At 41.2% G+C, this 9,972-nt stretch overlaps 1 protein-coding gene across 2 annotated transcripts; it reads right to left on the bottom strand.

The window, feature by feature from the left end:
• Positions 1–1,228: 1,228 nt before the first annotated feature.
• Positions 1,229–4,947, bottom strand: LOC135574356 (putative nuclease HARBI1). 2 transcript variants are annotated; one of them, XM_065025685.1, is made up of 11 exons: positions 4,566–4,947; positions 4,200–4,270; positions 3,936–4,112; positions 3,784–3,845; positions 3,615–3,701; positions 3,486–3,527; positions 3,246–3,417; positions 3,131–3,166; positions 2,478–3,032; positions 2,095–2,196; positions 1,229–2,000 (listed from the first exon to the last, which is right to left on the bottom strand). In XM_065025685.1, the coding sequence occupies exons 1-8, from the start codon at positions 4,721–4,723 to the stop codon at positions 3,153–3,155; spliced, it is 783 nt and encodes a 260-aa protein (XP_064881757.1). In that variant the 5' UTR covers positions 4,724–4,947; the 3' UTR covers positions 1,229–2,000; positions 2,095–2,196; positions 2,478–3,032; positions 3,131–3,152. The 2 variants fall into 2 exon arrangements, with proteins under 2 accessions (XP_064881757.1, XP_064881756.1); XM_065025684.1 differs by lacking the exons at positions 3,246–3,417; positions 3,486–3,527; positions 3,615–3,701; ... (2 more) ...; positions 4,200–4,270; positions 4,566–4,947 and adding an exon at positions 2,293–2,408 and having other exon boundaries at positions 2,478–3,145.
• Positions 4,948–9,972: the final 5,025 nt, after the last annotated feature.

Genomic DNA, 9,972 nt, shown 5'->3' with positions numbered 1-9,972 from the left:
TAGCCTCTTGTAATTTATTTTTAAAGACAAGTAGGTGTCACGACTTCGGCCGAAGTCTGTCCCTCTCCTTGTTGGGGCGGTGTTCGGCGGTCGACGTCACCGATCTTCTAACCATCACTGATCCACTTCTCATTTACCATTGGTTCTGTCTTGTCTTCCTTCACACCTGGTTCCAATCCCATCAATTACATGTGGTGTATTTAACCCTCTGTTTCCCATCATGTCCTTGTCGGAGATTGTTTGTTTGTATGTTTGAGTATTATGTATTGGTGCGCGACGGGTTCTTGCACCCACTTTTATTTATGTTGTATTTTTGGTTTTGGAGTTTATTAAAGTTTATTAAACGACTCCATTTATACCAAGTCCGATTCTCCTGTGCCTGACTTCCCTGCCACCGACACACACGTTGTTACAGTAGGTATATTTGATTTCAAATACGTACAGTGGCTTGTAAAATTATTCACCCCCCTTGCCATGTTTCTTATTTTGTTGCCTTACAACCTGGGGCCTGTTGCACAAAACTAGGATAAGGGATTAAGCCAGGATATCTTGGTGATCCTGGCTCAATTGATCCGTAATCCGGTTGCACTAAAGATGGATAGGGGGCAGGAGGATATGTTATGGTATAAATTACCATGGAGATTTATTCTGTGGAGCTAGCCTGCTCCAGACCAGGCTAAATTCCAGGATCTATTTAATCTCATCCCTAATGTCAGTCAGCAGTCACCACAAATGGAAACCAATAGTTATTTCACTGCTCACTATACATTGTTATCACATATAACTAGACCCACTGTTATTATTTAAACGTTTGTGATCATTAATTTCAATGATTTTGGATAAAAAATGATTTTTAGATGATGTTGCTATCATTAGATAATTTACAGTTTCCCATAGACTATAAGGCTATATACAAAATGATAGAATATTAGGGCCACAGAGGGGAAAAAAACACAAGTCATAATATTGTAACCAGTTGTTTTAAAGGAGGACAGTTGTTAAAATGACAGATGTGGGGCATTTCGTGAAATTGTACTTCAGTATGGTTTCATAAACAAAGACATGCTGATGTGCCAGAATATTAAGTATCACATTGTCATAAGTATCAAAACTGTAAAAACAATATGTAGCTTTTCTGCAGAAAGAACCAGCCTCATAAATTTATGACTTTATCCTTTTTCTTCAGTGTGGCCCTAGTACTCTGTCATATAAACAAATACACATTCCATATGAATATAAAAACACAATGTGTAACATTATGTTCCTTTATTGAATAAGGACAAAACAAAGCAGGTAAACCATCAGCTCCTTTCGAAACTGAAGTCACAGTGACTCTACAAGATGGAAAGCACAGAATCCAAGCATATTATACAAAATGATACATACACATTCAAAGGTCTGTATATAACACACCCTGCATGTCTGCACACTAAAATAAATGCAGGACAAATCCATACACATCAACTGAACAGACAAATGAATGGATGCAGTAGCCTCCCTGCAGCCTTGTATTACACACAGTATACCGCACAAACATCATAAGAGGCCAAATTCGTCAAAAACGAACCCAAAAAAACCCAAATTCCTCTGCCACCGCAGGACATATTTAACCAAAATTGAAAGCACACATACTAACTAAAATAATTCAACACATATTGGTCCCTCAGCAGCCGACCACTGTCGTCATCAGGGAAGATTGCCGGATTGTCCCAGTCCATGGCTGGTGGCACTCTGGGGGCCCTCTCCTTCCTCAGGCAGGCCACATTGTGGAGGACAGCACAAGCCACAGTAATATCACATGCCCTAACAGGGCTGACCCTTAATTTGTGAAGGCAGTGAAAGCGTGCCTTCAGGAGGCCAAAGGTCATTTCAACTCTGGCCCTGGTCCTGGCATGGGCATGGTTGTAGGCCTGCTGTGCTTCCTGGGGTCTGTGAAAGGTGTCAGGAGAAAAGGCTGGCAGCCATACCCCTGTCTCCCAGCAACACACCAGAGAATTCACCTGTCAACACAAAATCTCATCATTACTACCCCATAAACACAGTGATATTCTTGACACAGCCATGATGGTTATAAATAGGGGTTGTGTGGCTTACCTTGTGATAGATTTCAGAGGCCCGAAAGATTCTGGAGTCATGGACTGAGCCAGGCCATTTTGCCACAACATTGCTGATCACACAGTCAGCATTGCAGACCATCTGAAATCATAAGATGAGGAATATTACACCAATCAATGCACATCACTGGCAATGCAGAGTGTTCGTCAATGGACAATATCAAAAAGTTATGTTCACCTGAACATTAATGCTGTGAAAGGATTTCCTATTCACAAAATCAGCCTCATGGGCACCTGAGGGGGCTTTTATCCTTATGTGTGTGCAGTCCACTGCACCAATGACATTGGGGAAACCTGTCACACAAAGTAATGAGTATCCTACTATGTGTTAACAGTTGTCCTGTAATTTGTAGATCCTCTTACCTGCAATCCTATAGAACTCCTCTTTGATGTCACAGAGTCTTCTGTGGCCAGGGAAGGAGATGAAGACATCTGCTAATGCTTTGATAGCCAGACACACACTCCTTATTGTGCGGCAAATTGTGGCCTTGTTCAGCTGTTCTGCATCCCCCACTGAGTACAGGAAGGCTCCACTAGCAAAAAAGCGCAAGGCCACACAAACCATTTGCTCCACACTCAGTGCATGGCTCCGTGCAGTGCGGTGCTTAATCCTGGGACCCAGTAGTCTGCATAGATACCTGATGCCATCTGCAGAAAACCTGTATCTTTCATATAGATGGTCATCAGGGAAGGCCAGTGGGTCCAACCGGTCCCTGAAGACCCTTTCTCGCCTGAAGGCTCTCCTCAGCACAAGTGCTTCTTCATCCACCACATCTCGCACGAATGGGCATGCCATTGTCAGAGCAGAAAGGAACACACAATTTTGGGCCTTCATATAGGCTAGTGGCCACACCTGGTGCTGGGGGGGTGAGCAAAAGAGGGCGATGCCTTATAACGATGACTTGGTTGTACTGATTGCTGGGAAAATAAAAAAAACCTTAGAAAGATGCCACCGTCCTGTATGCTCACAATAAGAGCTCATATGTCATGGCTCACTTGACTTTACGAGAATATACCTAATTTTTATTTTGAGCTGTGTCATCTTCTTGGAGCTGGGGGAGGAAAGAAAAATAATGATTAATACATTTGTGTTACAGTTAGCATACAGTGTACATTGAAGGCATATCTCACCTCCCTCAAGTTTTTTTATTTCAAGGTCCAGTTTCCTAATTGTCCTCTTTTTTATTTCGGACTCCAGTGCAAGATTTTCCATCTTTTTCTTCTTGTACTGAATGTCTATGTCTGCCAGTTCTATTTGGCGCCGGAGGTGGTTGCCATACAACTTTCTGATAGCTTGTGAGCTCTGTGAACACAATACAATTAGCGCAGCTGGAATTTGGCAGGATGTGGTGTCCTTTTATTAATACGCACTATGTTGCCAGGCTGGTTTTCCCACTGTATAGCATCTGGGTCCTGTAAAAGAAATTAGATTTTTTGATTTTGATGAGGACTCCTCACCATTGTAGAGTAAATAGTACTTTCACAGTCTTAACATGATACCTCATGCCTTCTGGAATCCAGAGAGATGGTCTCCTCCTCATCATCGTCTCCATCATGTGCTGTTGCTGCTGCACTGGGGCCTTCACCCTATCACATTTAATCGGATTCATATTGAAGCTAGTAGACAAGACATGCCAGGCCTACAGTATGCCTTTGATGGAGTACTCACTGGATCAGCATCGTCTGGTGCTTGTGCTGGTGGCTCTAACAGGAACACAGTGCTGCCAGGCACTGCAAGGCAATAGGTAAACCAAAGTCAGACAGTCCAAATTGATTCAATATGAATGTGGTTGTATCCCATGTAGAGATGGAAGGACATACCTTGAATGAAGCGGGTGGCATCTTGGGAGGAACCTATGCTCGTCTCTTTCCCCCCAGGGATCCCCTCTAAGACGGGCCTGCCTTTATTTAGCTCCAAGGCCATGTCCTCTGCTGGGGTAAGGTCAGCCTTTGGTGACCCACCACCCGTGCCTTGTCTGTGGGTATTCTTTTTCACTGCTAAAACAGTACAGACAATGTGTGAGCAGGCACCTTCTGGGTACAATATATGCTTGTGTTTTGTTAAATATTAGTCAGGGACCATACCATTCTGCAGAATGTTCTTGTATTTGATTTTGACCTGCTGCCATGTCCGTTTTGGCCCGTTCATGTTTAATCTACACACACACACACACACACACACACACACATTTAATGGAGTCACACTGCAAAAAATTACTTGGTATTTTTGTCTTGTTTTCAGTAAAAATATCAAATAATTTATCATAGCTTTATACAGTGTGATGGAGTTACTTTACACAATTTCACTCATATCTGCAGTGCATTTCAATTAAAAATTTAACCGTTTCATAATTACAGTACAACTGCATTTTTGGAGATGTGAATTAAATATTTGAATTGTAATTGTGATGTTTCAGCGGAGCGGTGAGTGTGTAATTGTGCACTACTTACGCATTCAGGCGGTCTGCAATACTTTGCCACGCTTTTTCTCTTTGCTTTATCACTGTGGCGGTGTTGCCTTTCTTCTTAATTATATCTTTTACCTCCTCGTATGCCTCCATGAGGATTTGTGCTTCCGACGGGGAAAAGTACGCGGCTCTAGTTGCCATGGTAAATCAGTTAATCTGTGATCTGTGGCGGGGTCTATTTGAGTGAGCCGTGAGCGCGCACCTATCCAGGATTGGTTTCACCTGGCTTAATGAATCCGTGTCTGCTCATCCTGGCTTGGTCTTTGTGCAACCAATTAAGCCTGGACGCACATGTTTTGGCTTCATTGAGCTCAGCTGAGTCATTTATCCCGGATGTCTTAATTCTACTTTTGTGCAACAGGCCCCTGGAATTAAAATACGTTTTTGGGGGGTTTGTATCATTTGTTTTACTCAACATGCCTACCACTTTGAAGAGGCAAAACTACTTCTGCTCCTTCAAGTTGGATGGGTTCCTGCTGGTGTACAGCATACTTTATTAAGCCATACCACAGATTCTCAATTTGATTGAGGTCTGGGCTTCGACTAGGCCATTCCAAGACATTTAAATGTTTCCCCTTAAACTACTCGAGTGTTGCATTAGCAGTATGCTTAGGGTCATTATCCTGCTGGAAGGTAAACCTCTGTCCCAGGCTAAAATCTCTGGAAGATTGAAACAGGTTTCCCTCAAGAATTTCCCCGTGTTTAGCGCCATCCATCATTCCTTAAATTCTGACCAGTTTCCCAGTCCCTGCCGATGGAAAAACATCCCCACAGCATGATGCTGGTGTTCTCGGGGTATTGGAAGTGTTGGGTTTGCACCAGACATAGCATGTTCCTTGATGGCCAAAAAGCTCAATTTTAGTCTCATCTGATCAGAGTACCTTCTTCCATATGTTTGGGGAGTCTCCCACATGTCTTTTGGTGAACACCAAATGTGTTTGCTTATTTTTTTCTTTAAGCAATTGCTTTTGTTCTGGCCACTCTTCCATAAAGCCCAGCTCTGTGGAGTGTACGGCTTAAAGTGGTCCTATGGACAGATACTCCAATCTCCGCTGTGGAGCTTTGCAGCTCCTTCAAGGTTATCTTTGGTCTCTTTGTTGCCTCTCTGATTTAATGCCCTCATTGCCTGGTCCGTGAATTTTGGTGGGCGGCCCTCTCTTGGCAGGTTTGTTGTGGTGCCATATTCTTTACATTTTTTAATCATGGATTTAATGGTGCTCCGTGGGATGTTCAAAGTTTTGGATATCTTTTTATAACCCAACCCTAATCTGTACTTCTCCACAACTCCCTGACTTGTTTGGTGTGCTCCTTGGTTTTCATGGTGCCGCTTGTTTGGTGGTGCCTCTTGCTTAGTGGTGTTGCTCTGGGGCCTTTCAGAACAGGTGTATATATACTGAGATCATGTGACAGATCATGTGACACTTAAATAAAGTCCAGCCGTGTGCAATCTAACTAATTATGTGACTTCTGAAGGTACTTGGTTGCACCAGATCTTATTTAGGGGCTTCCAAGCAAAAGGTGTGAACACATATGCATGCACCACTTTTCAGTTGATATTTTTAAAACAAGGTATTTTTACCATTTCACTTCACCAATTTGGACTGTTTTGTGTATGTCCATTTTAGGAAATTCAATTAAAAATCCATTTAAATGACAGGTTGTAATGCAACAAAATAGGAAAAACGCCAAGGGGGATGAATACTTCTGCAAGGCACTGTAGTTCCACCAGCAAAATTGGGATGACGTGGAATAATAAAAAAGGATGAGAAATAACAGTAACCCAGCCTACTGTTCTTCCTGACAAGCACACTAATTATTATATATACAGTGCCTTCTAAAGGTATTCGTACCCCTTGATTTATTCCACATTTTGTTGTGTTACAGCCTGAATAAAAAAGTTATTAAATATATTTTCTCACCCATCTACACACAATACCCCATACTGACAAAGTGTTAAATATGTTTTTAGACATTTTTACAAATGTATTGAACATGAAATACAGAATGATCTCATTTACATAAGTATTCAAACCCATGATTTCGATACCTGTATTGTGCAACATTTGCCATTATTATTTTCATAAAACTCAGTCATATTGGTTGTTGATCATTGCTACACAACCATTTCCAGGTCTTACCATAGATTTTCAAGTAGATTTTAGTCCAACTGTAACTTGACCACTCAGGAAAATTCACTGTCTTCTTGGTAAGCAACTCCAGTGTAGCTGTTTCAAGTTATTGTCATGCTGAAAGGTGAATTCATCTCTCAGTGTCTGGTGGAAAGCAGACTGAACCTGATTTTCCTCTAGGATTTTGCCTTTGCTTAGCTCCATCCCGTTTCTCTTTTATCCTGAAAAACGTCCCAGTCTTTAATGATTACAAGCCTACCCCTAACATGATGCAGTCACCACTATGCTTGAAAATATGGAGAGTGATACTCAGAAATATGTTGCGTTGGATTTGCCCAAACACAACACTTTGTATTCAGGATTAAAAGTTAATTGCTTTGCCAAATTTGCTGCAGTATTACTTTAGTGCTTTTTTGCAAACAGGATGCATGTTTTGAAATATTTTTTATTCTGTACAGGCTTCCTTCTTTTCCCTCTGTCCGTTAGGTTAGTATTGTGGAGTAACTGCAATGTAGTTGTTCCATCCTCATTTTCTCCTATCACAGCCATGTTTTAAAGTCACCATTGACCTCATGGTGAAATCCCTGAGCGTTTTCCCTCCTCCCCAGCAACTGAGTTAGGAAGGACACCTGTATCTTTGGGGTGACTGGGTGTATTGACACACCATCCAAATTGTAATGAATAATTTCACCATGCTCAAAAGGATAATCAATGTCTGCTTTTATGTTTACCCATCTACTAATAGGTGCCCTTTGTCGAGGCATTGGAAAACCTCCCTGGTTTATGTGGTTGAATCTGTGTTAGAAATTCATTGCTCAATTGAAGGACCTTACAGTGTGTACAGAGATGAGGAAGACATTCAAAATCATGTTAAACACTATTATTGCACACATAGTGAGTCCATGCAAATTAACCACATGTTTACTCCTGAAATTATTTAGGCTTGCCATAAAAGGGGATGAATACTTCTTGACTCATGACATTTCAGCTTTTAATTCATTTGTAAACATTTCGAAAAACAATTACACTTTCACATTATGGGGTATTGTATGCAGGCCACAATCCATTTTATATTCAGGCTTTAACACAACAAAATGTGGAAAAAGTCAAGGGGCGTGAATAATGTGTGTGTGTGTATATATACAGTTGAAGTCGGAAGTTAACGTACACCTTAGCAAAATACATTCAAACTCAGTTTTTCACAATTCCAATTGAATCCAAGTAAAAATTCCTTGTCTTAGGATCACCTCTTTATTTTAATGTAAAATGTCAGAATAATAGTGGAGAGAATGATTTATTTCAGTTTTATTTCTTTCATCACATTCCCAGTGGGTCAGAAGTTTACATACACTCAAGTACTTGGTATTATTGCCTTTATATTGTTGAACCTGGGTGAAATGTTTTGGGTAGCCTTCCACAAGCTTGGCACAATAAGTTGGGTGAATTTTGACCCATTCCTCCTGACAGAGATGGTGTAACTGAGTCAGGTTTGTAGGCCTTCTTGCTCACACACGCTTTTTCAGTTCTGCCGACACATTTTCTATAGGATTGAGGTCAGGGCTTTGTGATGGCCACTCCAATAACTTGACTTTGTTGTCCTTAAGCCATTTTGCCACTACTTTGGAAGTATGCTTGGGGTCATTACCCTTTTTCAAAGACCCATTTGCGACCAAGCTTGTCTTGAGATGTTGCTTCAATATATTCACATAATTTTCCTCCCTCATGATGCCATCTATTTTGTGAAGTGCACCAGTCCCTCCTGCAGCAAAGCACCCCCACAACATGATGCTGCCACCATCGTGCGTCATGGTTGGGATGGTGTTCTTTGGCTTGCAAGCCTCCCCCTTTTTCCTCCAAACATAAAGATGGTCATTATGACCATACAGTTCTATTTTTGTTTCATCAGACCAGAGGACAGTTCTCCAAAAAGTATGATCTTTGTCTCCATGTGCAGTTTTAAATCGTAGTCTGTTTCTGGTGTCCTTTGACAGCTCTTTGGTCTTGGCCATAGTGGAGTTTGGAGTGTGACTGTTTGAGGTTGGGGACAGGTGTCTTTTATACTGATAAGTTCAAACAGGTGCCATTAATACAGGTAACGAGTGGAGGCCAGAGGAGCCTCTTAAAGAAGAAGTTACAGGTCTGTGAGAGCCAGAAATCTTGCTTGTTTGTAGGTGACCAAACTTATTTTCCAACATAATTTGCAAATCAATTCATTAAAAATGCTACAATGTGATTTTCTGGATTTATTTTTCTCATTTTGTCTGTCATAGTTGAAGTGTACCTATGATGAAAATTACAGGCCTCTCTCATCTTTTTAAGTGGGAGAACTTGCACAATTGGTGTCTGACTAAATACTTTTTTGCCCCACTGTATATATATACAGTACCAGTCAAAACTTTGGACACATATACTCATTCAAGGATATATATATATTTTTTTACTGCTATAGAATAATAGTGAAGACATCAAAACTTTGAAATAACACATACAGTGGGGCAAAAAAGTATTTAGTCAGCCACCAATTGTGCAGGTTCTCCCACTTACAAAGATGAGAAAGGCCTGTAATTTTCATCATAGGCACACTTCAACTATGACAGACAAAATGAGAAAAAAAATCCAGAAAATCACATTGTAGGATTTTTAATGAATTTATTTGCAAATTATGGTGGAAAATAAGTATTTGGTCAATAACAAAAATGTATCTCAATACTTTGTTATATACCCTTTGTTGGCAATGACAGAGGTCAAACGTTTTCTGTAAGTCTTCACAAGGTTTTCACACACTGTTGCTGGTATTTTGGCCCATTCCTCCATGCAGATCTCCTCTAGAGCAGTGATGTTTTGGGGCTGTTGCTGGGCAACACGGACTTTCAACTCCCTCCAAAGATTTTCTATGGGGTTGAGATCTGGAGACTGGCTAGGCCACTCCACGACCTTGAAATGCTTCTTACGAAGCCACTCCTTTGTTGCCCGGGCAGTGTGTTTGGGATCATTGTCATGCTGAAAGACCCAGCCACGTTTCATTTTCAATGCCCTTGCTGATGGAAGGAGGTTTTCACTCAAAATCTCACGATACATGGCCCCATTCATTCTTTCCTTTACACGGATCAGTCGTCCTGGTCCCTTTGCAGAAAAACAGCCCCAAAGCATGATGTTTCCACCCCCATGCTTCACAGTAGGTATGGTGTTCTTTGGATGCAACTCAGCATTCTTTGTCCTCCAAACATGACGAGTTGAGTTTTTACCAAAAAGTTATATTTT

The sequence above is a fragment of the Oncorhynchus nerka genome, linkage group LG12, assembly GCF_034236695.1.
Source record: "Oncorhynchus nerka isolate Pitt River linkage group LG12, Oner_Uvic_2.0, whole genome shotgun sequence".
Classification (NCBI taxonomy): Eukaryota; Metazoa; Chordata; class Actinopteri; order Salmoniformes; family Salmonidae; genus Oncorhynchus; species Oncorhynchus nerka.
The sequence above is the reverse complement of the archived record's forward strand: the minus strand, read 5'-3'. Positions and strand labels throughout refer to the sequence as shown.

What these genes read in the sequence shown, in the direction of transcription:
- LOC135574356 (XM_065025684.1), bottom strand. Translation starts at nt 2,949, where the DNA reads ATGAAGGCCCAAAATTGTGTGTTCCTTTCTGCTCTGACAATGGCATGC. An exon ending in GGAGTTCTATAGGATTGCAG is followed by an intron (nt 2,409 to 2,477) that starts GTAAGAGGATCT and finishes TTTGTGTGACAG; the next exon opens with GTTTCCCCAATGTCATTGGT. An exon ending in TTCACAGCATTAATGTTCAG is followed by an intron (nt 2,197 to 2,292) that starts GTGAACATAACT and finishes TTATGATTTCAG; the next exon opens with ATGGTCTGCAATGCTGACTG.